Source organism: Perognathus longimembris, chromosome 3, assembly GCF_023159225.1.
Source record: "Perognathus longimembris pacificus isolate PPM17 chromosome 3, ASM2315922v1, whole genome shotgun sequence".
Lineage (NCBI taxonomy): Eukaryota > Metazoa > Chordata > Mammalia > Rodentia > Heteromyidae > Perognathus > Perognathus longimembris.
The window spans coordinates 41,980,886-41,997,108 of record NC_063163.1 but is presented as its reverse complement, the minus strand read 5'-3'; the positions used below and the strand labels follow the sequence as shown (position 1 = coordinate 41,997,108).

At 38.2% G+C, this 16,223-nt stretch overlaps 1 protein-coding gene across 1 annotated transcript; it reads right to left on the bottom strand.

The window, feature by feature from the left end:
* Window positions 1-13,139: 13,139 nt before the first annotated feature.
* LOC125347876 (ragulator complex protein LAMTOR5-like) lies at window positions 13,140-13,531 on the bottom strand. The gene has a single exon (XM_048340815.1). It carries the CDS (start codon window positions 13,489-13,491, stop codon window positions 13,216-13,218), a length of 276 nt encoding a protein of 91 aa, XP_048196772.1. The 5' UTR covers window positions 13,492-13,531; the 3' UTR covers window positions 13,140-13,215.
* Window positions 13,532-16,223: the final 2,692 nt, after the last annotated feature.

The following is a 16,223-nucleotide window of genomic DNA, read 5'->3' as shown; positions in this document are numbered from 1 at the left end:
CCACAGGAAGAGGAAACAAGAGCATCATCAATAATAGAAGCTACGGTTTCACAGGGTATGTTGAAATTAGTTACAACAGTGATATAACAGTCGTTTCCATAATGTGGAGTTCATTTAACTTAGCATCATCTTTTGTGTTCATAAGAATATAGCTATTGGGCTCTTGTGATCCTCTGCGGTGACTAGCCTAAACCTGTGCTAATTATTCCCTATGAGGGAGACCATAGAGTCCATGTTTCTTTGGGTCTGGCTCACTTCACTTAGTATAATTTTTTCCAAGTCCTTCCATTTCCTTACAAATGGGGCAATGTCATTATTTCTGAAAGAGGCATAAAATTCCATTGTGTATATGTACCACATTTTCCTGATCCATTCGTCTACTGAGGGGCATCTGGGTTGGTTTCATATTTTGGCAATGACAAATTGTGTTGTGATGAACGTTGTTGTGCTGGTGGCTTTAGTGTGATTATGTTTGTGGTGTTTTAGGTAGATGCCCAAAAGTGGGGCTGCTGGGTCATAGGGAAGCTCTATGCTTAGCCTTCTGAGGAATCTCCATACCGCTTGCCAGAGTGGCTGAACCAGTTTACGTTCCCACCAACAATGGAGTAGGGTTCCCTTTTGGCCACATCCCCTCCAACATTTGTCATTGTTAGTTTTCTTGATATAGAACATTCTTACTGGGGTGAGATGGAATCTCAATGTTGTTTTGATTTGCATTTCTTTTATGGCCAGTGATCTAGAGCACTTTTTCATATGTCTCTTGGCCATTCTCATTTCCTCATCAGAGAAGTCTCTTTTTAAGTCTCTAGCCCACTTGTTGAGGGAGCTATTGGTTCTTTGTGGTTTTGTTTTGGATGAATGTAATTTTTTTTTTAGTTCCGCATATATTTTAGATATGAGGCCTTTGTCCATTGTATGGCCGGTAAAGATCTTTTCCCAATCTGTGGGCTTTTTGTTTATCTTGCGAGCTATGTCCTTAGCCCTGCAGAAGCTCTGCAGTTTGATGCAGTCCCATTTGTCCATCTTTTCTTTGATTTGTCACATTTCTGGGTCTTTGTTAAGGAAGTTCCGTCCTGTGCCAAGGAGCCCAAGTGTTTCTCCTACTCCTTCTTTTAGTGTTTTCAGGGTATCTGTTTTGATTTTGAGGTCTTTGATCCATTTGGAATTGATTTTGGGTCAGGGTGATATATAAGGATCTAGTTTAAGTTTGTTGCATGTGTTGAACCAGTTTTGCCAGCACCATTTGTTAAAGAGGCTGTCTTTCTTCCATCCTATTTTTGTAGCTCCTTTATCAAAGATTAAGTAGGCATAGTTCTGTGGGTTCATTTCTGGGTCTTCAATTCTGTTCCATTGGTTTTCTGGCCTGTCCCGGTGCCAATACCAAGCTGTTTTTATTACTATAGCTTTATAATACAGCTTGAAGTTGGGTATTGTAATTCCTCCATCACTGTTCTTTCTGCTTAAGATTTTTTTTTGCTATTCTGGATCTTTTATTGTTCTATATAAATTTCTGGATTGCTTCCTCTGTTTCATTAAAAATTGTGTTGGGATATTACTGGTTATTGCATTGAATTTGTACCGGGCTGAGAGTAGCTTGCTTGGGGGTGGTTCCTCCCTCCTCAGCGAGGTGGCCTCCTGGGCTGAGCTGGCTATGGAATTCAGCTCCGTTTTTGGCTGGGAATTGGGCTTCCTCTGTGAAGGGACCATTTATCTGTCTCGGGAACTGTTTGTTCTCCCATCTGGTTGTTTCGTGCCACATGTAGCTGCTCGCTGCTTTCAGTTTTAATTTAGAAATTCTGGCGGGCAGGGCGGGGCACCTCTGGCTAAGTTCACCTGAGTGTGTGAGCCTCGGCCCAGGCCCAGGATGAGCCTCCTGCCTGGGCAGGGGTCGTTCTCCTGGGCAGAGCGGGGTCTCACTGGTTGGTCCCTCTTGCCCTTTTCAAAGATGGCTCCTTTGTCCTCGCTTTCCCCAGGCCCACTTTAGTTCCAGTCTGGTCTGACCCTATGCCAGTGTCAAAGATGGCACTTTGCTCTGGTGGTGGGGGAAGGGCTACCTAAAAGAAGCTGCTCTGTGGGAGTGAGTGGAGTGAGAATGTCTTTTGTGAGGTACTCGTGCTTTCTTTGCGATATCTGCCCTTCCATGCTCAGCCTGTGATCCACGTCTGTCCACTGCCATCTGAAGGATTTATCCCTGATCACCGCTGGTGTGCTTTAGGTGCGTGGAGTGTGGGGTGCTGTGCTGGCGCTGGCACTGACGTGACGTGACGGTGGGTTGCCGCCTAGAGCTCAAATCTGTGTTTTCAGGCCAGCAAAGTCGATTTTTCCTTCCTGGCCAGAATCCCTATACTGTTATAACTTACTTGGGCAGTCTTTCTAGGAGTAAAAGTTTCTCTGGAGTGGTAAAACTGCGATGTCGGAGGGAGCTTAGCTAGGGCTCTGCTGCTCCTCTGCTGTCTTCTCCAAAGTTCTTTAAGCTTTTTAATTAATTAATTGTTAAAATGATGTATAGAGGGGTTACAGTTTCAAATGTAAGTCTGTAAGTACATTTCTTATCAAACTTGTTACCTCCTCATTTTTCTTCCACCTTCCCCCTCCCTACCTCACCTCCACCCTGAGCTGTACAGTTGGATTATAGCATATTGCTTTGTAAGTATTGCTGTTGTATTGATTCACCTTTTACCCTTTGTCTCTCAATTTTGATGTCCCCTTCCCTAGTTCCAATAAATGTATATACAACATTCAGGGTACCAAAATCAGTTGCAGTGACATCAAGGGAAAAACCATGGGGAAGAAAGACAAAAGAAAAAGGCATATTTTCACATGCTACATCGAAAAGAACAACAACAATGATAAACCACTTACTTCCATAACTTGGAGTCCATTTCACTTAGCATCACCTTGTGTGTTCATATGCATACAGCTATTGAGCTATTGTGATCTTCTGCTAGAAGTATCATAGACATGTACTAGTTATTCCCAATGAGGGAAACAATAGAGTCCATGTTTCTTTGGGTCTGGCTCACTTCACTTAGTATGAGTTTTGCCAAGTCTTTGCATTTCCTTACAAATGGGGCAATGCCATTCTTTCTGGTAGAAGCATAGAATTCCATTGTGTATATGTGCCACATTTTCTTGATCCATTCATCTACTAGGGGCATCTGAGCTAGTTCCATATTTTAGTGATGACAAATTGTGCTGTGATGAACATAGTTATACTGGTATCTTTAGTGTGGTCTTGCTTGTAATTCTTTGGGGAAATGCCCCAAAGCAGGGTTGCTAGGTCAGAGGGGATCTATATGTTTAGCTTTTTGAGAAACCTCCGTACTCTCTTTAAAGTTTTATTTTGAAGTTGAGCAAAAACAAAAGCAACTCCATAGGGCTACTCTGAGCAGTCACTCAGGTTATACATACAGGAAGCAAAAGGAAATACAGGATTTTGCTGGGCACCAGTGGCTTATAGCTATTATCCTAGCAACTCAGGAGCCTGAGATTGGAGAATCCAGGTTTAGAACTCCTAGGCAGACAAATCCAAAAGATTTCGTATCTCCAGTTAAGTTGGTATAAGCAGGAACTGGAGGTGTGACTCTAGTGGTAAAGCACCAGGAAAGAACAGAAAAAGTTGAGAGTACAAGGCTCTTGAGTTCAAGCCTCAATCTTGGCCAAAAATAAGCAAAATGTATAGCATTATAGACTGGCTTATGAATTTTAAGCAGGTAACAAATGGAGTTCATAAATACTGCTTAGTTATTTCAGCTTATGAAATTGCAATATTAATGGAAAAAGTCCATATACTTTTAGGGTATAATGCCCTTCTCAGTAATCATGGAGATATCAGCAGTCAGACAATACATAGCAGAGTGACTCCATTACTGGCCAGGCAGAATTCTAAATAATTGCTGGAGATACATTATTTCCTTGGTTTTTAGTGAAGTGTGCAGAAAATGCTCATGAAAATTTTATACACAAAATTCATTAAAAGTGGATTAAATAGGGACTGAGTCACATAGATTGAAACCTAGTTGAAGGAGCATGGTCTTCAGAGGATTTCCTCGAGGTTGCAGAGTTGTTGTTGTTGTTTTTGTTGTTTTTGAGTTAGGAGAAAACAATCTTTTAGCCAGTCATCAATAGGACTGTGTTGTAAATGATCGCTAGGCACTGGTGACTCACGCCTATAATCCTACTTACTCAGGAAGCTGAGATCTGAAGATCATGGTTCAAGGCTAGTTGGGCAGGAAAGTTTGTGAGAATCTTCAACTAGCCAGACCAAAAAAAAAAAAAAAAAAAAAGCCAAAAGTAAAAATGTGGTTTGTCTGGTAGATCACTACTCTTAAGTGAAAAGGCTCAGGGCCGCCACCCATGCCCTGTGGTCAAACCCTAGTACTGGCACACACAAAATGATCTTGTTTGTGATGAGACATGTAAACATGACTAGAGCAGTTGAAATAAAATGAGAATGAAGATTGAAACTATAGAAGAGCTCTGTGGATTGAGTATTTTATATAACCTCAGAAGTTAGTGTATGGAAAATGTAAACATAAAACATGCAAAAATTACCTTACTGCTTCTTTTCTGCCTGAGAAATTCAATCCAGTTACCAAACCTAATTTCAAATAATACAATTCTTGCTAAAAATCTCTATTTTTTTTTTTAATTTTTTGCCAGTTGTGGGCCTTGAGCTCAGGGCCTGAGCACTGTCTCTGGCTTCCTTTTGCTCAAAGCTAGCACTCTGCCACTTCAGCCACAGCGCCACCTCTGGCCGTTTTTTATATATGTGGTGCTGGGGAATCGAACCCAGGGCTTCATGTATACATGGCAAGCACTCTTGCCACTAGGCCATATCCCCAGCCCCAAATCTCTACTTTTCTCTCCTCATTCTTTTACATTTAAGTTAGCACAATACGACCTACCCACCTATGTGTATATAGTAAAGTAAGTATTATATGGATTTCATTTTTGAAAGTGAGATCATTCAAGTATTTATTGAGTGAAAAGCAGGCCATACTCTAGGCCATATCTAATTTAGAATGTTTGTATTCTATCTTTTCTACTTATCATTACATTCTCAGCAGTTGCCAATGTATTTTAAAAATATATGCTTTTAAGATTGGCATAATTTCATATAAGACTACATGATTTATGTTAACATGACTACATCCTTGTTTTTTGGACATTATTTTGTTTCTCTTGCTCTTTTCAATAATTCTGTATCAAACATCACTCACTATGTATTTGTCCATATCTCTTGATTTGTTATTTTTATTTGTGTTGGTCGGGGGACTTGAACTCAGGGCCTGGGCACTGTCCCTGAGTTCCTTTTGCTCAAAGTAAGAAATCTGCCACTTGAGATTCAATGCCACTTCTGATTTTCTATAGTTAATTGGAGATAAGAGTCTCACAAACTTTCCAGCCTGGGCTAGGTTCAAACCGTGATCTTCAGATCTTAGCCTCCTGAGAAATTAGGATTACAGGCATGAGCCACAAGCACCTGGCTCTCTTGATTTATTCTTTCAATTAGTCCTAAAGTCTAGTTACTAGAATGAAATTGTTCTTGTTACATGTTGTTGAATACCTTTCTAGACAGAGTATACCAACTTTCCTTCCCAAGAGCGGTGCTATTTTAATCCTGTCTGGCCAACATTATTAATATTTTAGGCAAATTTTGTCGACTAAATAAAACTATGTTTCTCATTGTTTTAGTATGTATTATTTTTAGCTTACTAGTAAGGGAAAACATTTTGATTTGTATTTGTATAGAAATGCCATGGATTGTTTTGGCCTCCCAGGGGACACTAGGCAATGTCAACCCAATTCTGGTTGTTACAACTAGGAGTAGAAGGAGGGAGAGCTGAGTGAGTGTTGCTGTCCCTGGTATCTGCTGGGAAGAGGCAAAGGTTGCTGCTAAAATACAGAGGACACCCAGTCATGCCTGGCCCAAGAAGTGTTTGATTCCCATGTCAATAGCACTAAAGTCTAGAATTGCTTACAATTTCTTTTGCTACTTGGGAAAGATGTTTTTGTATGGGTGAATATTTATGTGCATCCATTTCTTGCCTATCTATTCTGTTCCACTTCTATATGCAGAAATTGATTTTTTTTTTGCTGTCAGTAACTTAGGATTCTATTATTGCTTTTAGAGGTGTATGAATATTTTGTTGGGCCATCCTGTTATAAACACTAGATTATTTTGGAAAGATTAATGTCCATATAATGTTTAACTTCCTCTAACATTTGTAGCACATTTGTTTCAAGTGTCTTTATAAATTCCCAGATCACGGTTCATAGTACATTATATAATCATACTCATTTTTCCTAGGATTTTAAAATATTTTTTCTCGGTAAGTGCATGTAGCATTTTAAAATCACATTTTATAAGAGAAATGTTTTGCAAATACCATTTTCATTTTACATTTAACATGATGCTACCTAAATAACTATCAAACACGTGCTCAAATTTAAACCATATAAATATATAAAGCAAAATGTGCACGTTTTCCTCCTTACTCTTTCCAAATCCAATTTCTTATCCCAGAAAGAGTTTTCTTAGTATTATGTAGTTACAAACTCAAATACATTATGTGAGTTATAAAGAAATGCATTTTTGTATAAATGGAATCATGCCTCCCAGCCTCACATTTGCTAGGCAGGTACTGTACCTCTTGAGCCACTTAAAAAAATTATCTTTTGGATAGGTTTCAGACTCTTTTTTGCCTATGGCTGACCTGGTCTTCAATTCTCCTATCAATACCTCCCTCATTGTTGGGATTTTAAGAATCTAGCACCATGCCTGATTTGCTAGTTGAGAAGGGGAATTACTTTTTGCCTGGACTAGCCTCAAACCATGATCCTCATGATCTTAGCCTCTTGAGTAACTGCGACTACAGATGTAATTAGCCATATCTTACATATTTCTTTTGAAAAAAAGTGTTTCACAAAACAGCATATATCAATCACTTTATATGTGCATATAGGTACACACACACACATATATATATATACACACACAAACATATGTGCACACACATCTCTATGCCCATACATGTACACAGACATATTTGTATACATTTTTCTGTGGAAGAATGCCCCCAAAGTCCTGATTCCTGTACTTAATATGGAAAAAAGTACGTTGCAGATATGATTGAGGTTGAGTCGGAGTTACCTTGGATTTCCCGCATGGGTTAATCCAATCCTATCAGCCCTTCAACATAGAGGATGAAAGCTTAAGCATAGGAAAGAAGCACGGTGAGAAGCACTCAGCCTTCCTTTGCTTACTTGGAAAATGAAGGAACCATAACAATGATGGTGGCCTGTGAAAGAAAAGGCAAAGAAGATTCTCCCCTCAAGCATCCTGAAAAGATACTGGCTATCCAATCCTGGATATTAGTCCAGGAAGAACACTGTGCAAACTTATGTAGGAAATGGCTATCAGACCATGACAAGCTCAGTAGAAGAGCCCTCAAGGGTCATCAGTGTCTGCAGTTGATGCTGCAATAAAGAATTGATGTATGTGCGCACCATATTCTGGCTAGGGACATAAAACATGGCAAAGGTCTCTTGCTGTCACTATCCTATAGGGTCAAGCAATCTAAACAGAGGGTAGAGACTATTGAGCCTTTGGTATTGTCTTTGCTTTAGGCTCTGACAAAGCCATACTGAGCTGGTGATAGAGCCAGTGTAGGGATGTCAAAAAGTCTATTATTCATTGTATTTACATTTTCTATTAGTTAGGAAGGGAAATAGCTGAAATAAACAGTTAAACATTTCAAGTGTGGCAAACAAAATTGGGACAATGGAAAGGATGCTAGAAGGGACTTAATAAATACTATGATTTTGTTAGTGGTATTCTGCTAAAATGCTTTGTTATTTGAGCACTTGAGGGTTTTTTTCCCCATTTTTTAAAATTAAAAAATTTATGATTATAGTTCTAAAAAGGAGTTGCCATTTAACAAATCATTTATAAATTATAATATATATATATATTTGTTTTTGTTGTTGTTGATTTTAGGAAGGAAAAGATCACCAGGATGTTTTCCTTAAGAGGAAAATCTAAATGCCAAGTAATATAACCAGGAAATGGAAGGAAAGCAGTTTCAAAATATGGAAAGATTTAATGTAGAAACAAATTAGCAGATATTGTAAAAGTACACACATACAAAAAATTCAGAGCCATAAAATGTAGACAAAAGTTGTTAAAGATTCACAGATGGCATAACATTGATGGCATATATCATGTTATGACAGCGTAGAGAAATGCAGCAAAAACATGGGCAAAAAATATATAAACCCATTGAATCATAAATGGAAAAGTTTATGATTCAAATTGCTGATTAAATCAAAATGGTGATTCCCCATAAGCCTGAAAGTATTAAATGCCAAAGTCCAAAACAAGAAGTGAGAAATTCTACTGATACTGTCCCATGCTTTGAGTTAGTTCAGAAGGGGAAACTTGTATAAGTATAAAAAATGAACTTCTTATATGATCGTTATAGTATAGCTTACTAGAATGGTTTGAAAGTTAGAAGGCACTGATTTAAGTTTGGCTTAGTCACTTGACGTGCAACTGGACCTTGGATTAATCAGTGAAATACTGAGCCTTGGATTTCCTATGGGTAGAATAAAGAACAGCCTTAAGAAGAAAGTAGATTGAGCTGTGCTGTGGTAGATGTAGAGTATTTATGGCTGCTTTCCTTGACTGAGTGGTCTTGCTCAGTAGGCAACTGTAACTGTCACCATGACAACACAAACTCATCTATAGTAACATAAAGCAGACCAGCAGTTTCTTAGGTAGGATGTGGGGCATGGAGATATTTGAAAAGAAACACAAGAAAAATGTAATAAATACGTGTGTTATTGTGATTGTGGTGACAGTTGATATATGTACACATATCTCAAGATTGTGAACTTTAAACAGGAGCAAGTTATTGGATACCAAATATGCTTTCTAAAGGATTTTCCTTCAGATGGTCTGGAAGGCATATTTATAACATAAGTCATGGTATGAGTCTGCCGATTGTCCTTCCTTTCTGTATGTTTGAAATGTATTCTACCCTCATTAAAAAAAGATACTTCTGCTGAGCATGAAAGTCTAGATTGATAGCTATCGTTTATTTTAAAAATTTTGTTGCCATCCTCAGGGGCTTGAACTCAGAGTCTAGACACTGTCCCTAAGAATTTTTGTTCAAGGCTAGCACTCTATCATTTGGGCCACAGGTCCACATCTGGTGTTTTTTGGAGGTAAATTGGAGATTAAGAATATCATGGACTTTGCTGCTGAACTCCAATCTTAAGATCCCGGTCTCCCAAGTAGCTAGGATTACAGGTGTGAGCCAATGGTATCAGGCTATATCTCAATTTTTGAAGGTATTTCTCCAATGTCTTCCAACATGCATTGTTTCTGATGAGAATTCTACCATTTATCTTTGTTCTTTTTTAGGTAACATGTAATTTCTTTTTTTCCCATAAGTTTTTGTGTAGGTTGGTTCTGCTTAGGCTAAGCCTTGGGAGCGTCTTTGTTGTACTTGGATATGAGTTCTATAAAACTCTGCACTTAAAGTTCTTCAAATATGGGAAATTTTCATTTTTTCCTTCAGACAGATTTTTGTTCCTCTGTATCTAAGGATTTTCTAACTTAAGCATATTAATCTAGCTAACACAATAACAGTTAGTTTGTTTTATTATTTCCCTCTGCATTTACTTTTACATAGATCCTATTGTTTCCTCATATTCATTGACCTGTAAGGTGTGATTGTCAATTAATTTAGTATCATTCGTGTTCTCCCTTGTAATTTTTCCTCTCTGAAATTACCTTTTCTTTTTCATGTCTTTCATGCTTCTACATAACTTTTTTGAACATCTGCAATATAATTATAATAACGGTTTTCATGTCTTTTTCTGCTAGTATTAACATTTGAGTTCTGGAGCAGTTTAGATTATGTTCGAAATTTCAATAAGAAGTTCAATGAATCTGTAGATTGCTTTGAGTAGTATGGACGTTTTAATAATAATAATGGATTCATCCTTCCATGGATTCAGGAAGATAGCTTTTCCCTCATTTGATTTCCTACATTTCCTTTTCTCTTTGTTGTGTACATGTCTTTTATTTCTGTTATTTTGTAGGTATTATAAATGAGATGTTTTTTCTTGTTATTCGGTGAGTTAATTGTTAATGTACAGAAGCTCTCCTGAGTTTTCTATGTTGATTTTATTTTTTGGTCTGAAACTATGAAATTGATTGTACCTAACAGGATAGTTTGGTGGCTTACTATGTATAGGACCTTGTTATCTGTTAGCTGAGAGAATTTAACTTCTTCCTTTCTGATAGAGATGCCTTTTATGTGTTTTTTCTTGCCTAATTGCTTAGGATAGAACTTGTGAGTAGAATAGAAATAAAGAGGGTTGGGATTGGGGACTTGTTCCCAATCTATTAGGAAAAGGCTCCAAATGTTTACAGTCAGATATGATACGATACAACAATACAACATATAATGTATACTTAATTTGTATTGTATACTTGTATACTTAATTTGTTTAGAGAGTTTTGTGCTTACTTAAAGTTAGTGCTCTACCAATTGAGTCATGCCTCCAGACAAGATTTTTTTTTATACTGGTACTTGGGTGTGAACTCAGAACCTTGGTGATGTCTGTGAGCTTTTTCACTCAAAATTAGCTCTGTACCATTTGAACCACATCTTCACTTGTAGCATTCTGGTGATTTATTGGAGATAAAGACTCACACTTTTTTTTTTTTTTTGCCAGACCTGGGCCTTGGACTCAGGCCCTGAGCACTGCCCCTGGCTTCTTTTTGCTCAAGGCTAGCACTCTGCCATTTGAGCCATATCGCCACTTCTGGCCATTTTCTATATATGTGGTGCTGGGGAATTGAACCCAGGGCTTCATGCATATAAGGCAAGCACACTTGCCACTAGGCCATATTCCCAGCCCTCACACTTTCTTGACTAGGCTGGTTTCAAACCTTGATCCTCAGTTCTCAGCCTCTAGAGTAGCTAGGATTACAGGCATGAGCCACATGTTCCTAACTCCAGCCAAGTTTTTTTTTTTTTTTTTTTTTTTTGGCCAGTCCTGGGCCTTGGACTCTGGGCCTGAGCACTGTCCCTGGCTTCTTCCCGCTCAAGGCTAGCACTCCACCACTTGAGCCACAGCGCCGCTTCTGGCCGTTTTCTGTATATGTGGTGCTGGGGAATCGAACCTAGGGCCTCGTGTATCCGAGGCAGGCACTCTTGCCACTAGGCTATATCCCCAGCCCCGTCCAGCCAAGTTTTTGCTCATGGATTTGTTGATGGAGACTTTTGGACTTTTTCTGCTCAGGCTGACTTCAAACTACTATCCTCTTAATGATAGCCTCCTGGTATCTGGGATAGTAGACACAAGCCATCAGCATGTATTATGTTCAGAAGTTTTATTATAAAAGGAGGTCAAATCTAGCAATGTATTTCCTGTGTCATTGAACTGATCATATGGTTTTAGTCCTTCATTCTATTAATGTCGTTTATCATATTTGTGGACTTGTTTTTTCTGAACCTTCCTATGTTCTGGGCATAAAGCCTACTTGTATAGTGAATGGAACTTTTCCTATAAAGTAGAATTGGTTTATCAATATTTCATCTATTTTTTTCATCAGGGTTTTTGCTTAGTAAGTTTCTATTCTTGTATTTTTTACTTGGTTTGCTATCATAATAATTTTAGCCTTATAAAATGAGTTTGAAAACATTCCCTTCAGACCAAAATTGAGAGACAAAGGGTAAAATAGGAGAAACAACAACAAAAGCAATACTTGCAAAACTGTTTGGTGTAAGTGAAATGAACACCTCAGGGGGGACAGGGGGAGGGGGGAGGGGGGTATGAGGGACAAGGTAACAAACAGTACAAGAAATGTATCCAATGCCTAACATATGAAACTGTAACCTCTCTGTACATCAGTTTTATAATAAAAATAAAAAAAGAAAACATTCCCTTCAGCATTTCCAAAGAGTTTAAGCATAATTGACATTAATTTCTTCCTTTTAAATTTATAGCAGAATGTGTTTCTGATGCCATTGGAACTTGGGCTTTTTTGTTGATGGAAGACTTCATTTGTTACCCTTCCCATCATCTGATTGTTTATACATTTTATTTCTCCATGATTTGTTCTTATAGGTTGTTTGCATCCAGGAATTTTTCTGTTAGCTGATGTTACTTATTGACTTAATAATTATCTAGCGTAGTATTTTATGATCCTTTATATTTCTGTGATATCAGTTCTATTTCTCATTATGTTAAGCCCTTCTCTTTTTCTGTCTCTGCCCTCCTCCTTTAGCCTGTGTATCTTCTCTTTTAGTCTAACAGGTTGTCAGTTTTCTTTCTTTCTGCAAAAGCCAAGTCTTCACTTGGTCATATTTTCTAGATTATCTTTCATTTATCCATGCTCTGATTTTACTTTTTCTTTTACTAAGTTTGGGCTTAGTCTCTTAAGGAACTGGAAAGGAAAACACTAGATTTTCTTGAGATCACTTGTCTCAATCTAGGCATTTATCATTAAAAACTTCCCTCTAAGAACTACTTTGGCTGTTTTCATAAGCTTAGAATTTCATATTTCCACTTTAGTTTGCCTCATTATATATCCTGTCTGATTTCTTCGAAATATTTGTTGTTCCATAGTGAGCTATTGAATTTTCTTATTGTGTGAATTTCCCATTTACCCTACTAATAACTGATTTCTTGTTCCATAGTATTGTGGTTAGAAAAGATACCTGATATGCAGTCTAATCTTTTGAAATTCATTTAGAAATGTAATATTGAATAGTGTTCTCTCCTAGAGAATGTTATGTGTGCACATGGGATAAATGTGTGCTTTTTGTTACTGAATGCAATGTTTACACGTGTGTATTCCTTCTATAATTTTGTTCAAATTTCTTGTTTTTCTGGTTGATTTTCTGTCTGGTGAAGCATTGACATCCCTACTATATTTATATAAGTCTTATTTCTCCCTTTAGATTTCTGAATTATTTATGTATTTAGGTGTTCCAATGTTAGGTAGATATGTATTGGCAATTGTTATATCATGTGGATTTATTGACTTCTCAATCCTTAGTGAACTTTCTTATCACTTTTTAAAATTTTGCTTGAACTATATAGTTATTTTTTTCAATAGTTTTACAAGTTTTAATTAGCATTGGTAGGTTAAATCTGTATGACAGGCTTCTATAAAACTGACATGAGATGTCAAGAGGCCATTTTGTGCACTGCCACTGTTATGCCATCATGTTTCTGGATCACAATGTTCCCATTATCTGATTCTAGACATACCACAGGAATATCAGTGGGGTCAGAGGTTAGCTTAGCTGCTTGCTGGGCAAGAACAGATATCACTCCAGCATGTTCATCTGACAGAGTACCCCGGCAGCCAAGATTAAGTCCTTGTGAATCTGTGCACAAGACTCCAACAATGGATGGATTCTTCATTGTGTCCTCCAGGTGCTGCTCCAGGGTGGCTTCCATCCCGCCGGCGGCCCACCGCGGCGCGAGACCCCCGCGGTGCTGCCCTATATAGTTATTTTAACTTTAGTAATTGCACAAAGATATTTCAGCTTGAATACAATGTGTCTTGATCAATGTCACCTCTTCCATCACCCCACTCCTATTTATTCTGACCTTTTCTATCCCTTCAAGTTACCCAGTTCTGTTTTCATACATGTATATCGAGTATTTTAACTGTATTCTCCAGAATTCTCTCCATTTAGCCTCCTCCCATTCCCTTCACCCTCTTCTACTCAGACGTGTTTCAGTTTCCTGGTATTCATTTTTAATTGTATGTTAGTTGTTCAAAGTAGTTATAGGAGGGGAATCTACCCCTGCATATACCCTTGTTTTGTCAGTTTGATTTCTGTAGCTTTTTTACTTAAAGTCTGTTTTGCTTCATTAAATGTACCTACTGATCTCTTAGTTTTTATTTCTATGGTTAATCCTTTAACTCTTCATTTTCCATCTAACTGTGCCCTTACAGGCGATGTGAGTCACTGGTAGATGTCATTTAATTGAGTCTTTATTTTTATCCATTCCGCAACTATGTCAATAATTCTTTGGAGATTATCCCATTTCCATCCAAGGTAGTCATTGTTAAGTAAAGACTTTCAGTTTCCATTTGTTAATTACCTCCTGAATATTTTTTATATCTATTGGCTCCTTTCTTCTTCTTGCTCTCTTCCCCTATGACTAGACAATTCTCTGTAAGGCTATACTTTGATTTTTCTCTTTGTTTTATATCTCTCTCTCTCTCTCTCTCTCTCTCTCTCTCTCTCTCTCTCTCTCTCTCTCTCTGCTTTGTAGCCATTTGGCTTGTGTATAAGCTTACACCAATTTAACGTTCTCACATACAAAAACTTTGTCATTTCCTTACTCCCCCAACATTACATGTTTTACTGTGGCACTTTACATCTTTTTATGTTTTGTATCCACTTATTGAAGCTATAGATCTTTTTATTCTTTATGCTGTTGTTACATAGGATTTATGGATCACCATTATATGACTTGAATATTCTGAATCTGACTTTTCCAGTGAGCATTATATTCTCATTGTTAGAGTTTTACTAATTGGTAAACTTTCACATCATCTTAAAGAATTCCCTTGAACGTTTCTTGCAAGACAGGAGTGGTATTGATGAACGCCTCCAGCCTTTTGTTTGTGTTAGAAAATCTTCTATTTGCTCTAATTTCTGAAGTACAGATTTTTCTGGGCAAAGAATCTGAAGTTGGGGATGTCCTTTCTTTAGGCATTTTGAATATATCATCCCACTCTCTCATCTGGCCTGTAAGACTTCTGATAGAAAATCTGCTGATAGAATTATTGACACTCCTTTTATATGTCTTTTATATTTTTTATTTGAGGCAATTTAATTATAACATGACTTGGAGAATTTTTCTTTGGGTTGTCTGGGCAGACTTTTGAGCTTCATATACCTGGATGTATCTTTCCCCATACTTGGACAGTTTTCAACCATTCTTTCTTTAGATAAACTTTCATTCTTTTTGTGTTTTTCTTCTTGTGAAACACATATAATTCGATAGCTATCAAATGGTAACTTTCTTAATTGTGTGCCATAGATCTCATAAGCTTTCTTCATTCCTTTTTACTCCCCCCTTCCCTACCCTGCCCCCATCTCAATGATTTCCCAAGGTGAATCACTATGCTGCATTTTTAAATTCAGCTTCTAGTTTCTTCATCTCCAGAATTTGTTTGGACACACACATACACACACACACACACACACACACACACACACACACACACACACCCTGTCTCTCTGATGAGCTTGTTTTGTCCTCGTATTGTTTTCCTGATTTTGTTAATTAAAAAAAATATGTATTCTCTTGTAGCTTGTTGGGCTTCTTCAGAATAATTATTTCACTTCTTTTTTTTCCCTCTTAGTAAGTCACAGATACACAATTGTTTGGATTGATTATTGAAAATTTATTGTGTCTCTTGTGTGATATTGTGTACTCTAATTCCTTCTAGCCTTGTTTTACATCTGGACATTTAAGGAGTCAACTCTTCAGGCTTTAAGATTAGCTTCTGTGAGGGAAGACTTTAACGTTGTGTGATAGGGGAGAGTGATGAGGGAGAGGCCAATCTGGGATCCCATGTAGCAGCAGCAAGCCAAGCACAGCATGTGCAGTGGTGCTGGGTCTGAAGGAAGTGCAGGGAACTTAAGGTTCAGGCAACTGAGGATCTGGAACTGTGACAACTGCTTGGTTCTTCATGGCAAGAGTGGCTAGGCGGGCTGGTGGAGACCCTGGCAATGGCTCTGGACTTCCAGTCAACAGCAAATGATTGGGAAAGACAACAGTGGGAGGCTGGGGCTGGTAGTTAGCACACACAGCGATGGGGGCCTGCTGAAGCAAGTGTGTGTCAGGAAACACCAAGTACAGGCATATACACAGCACTGGGGCCTGCTGTGACTCTAGTATGCACAAACATGGCTGTAGGAGTCAGGGGTTAGCAGCAGAATGGTCACAGTGATCAGGTCTGTTACATGGTTCTACACATATGCATCACTGAAGCATACAGTGTGCATGCATGCAGTGGTGAGGATCTGTAATAGATGTTGGGCAACTACACACATGTACACAGCAGCCGGTATTGTGGTTAGTGGTGTGCACATTCATGATTTTGGTGGCATGGCTGCAAGGACTAGGAACAGAAGACCAGGGCCAGCTTCCTGTGTGTATCTGGA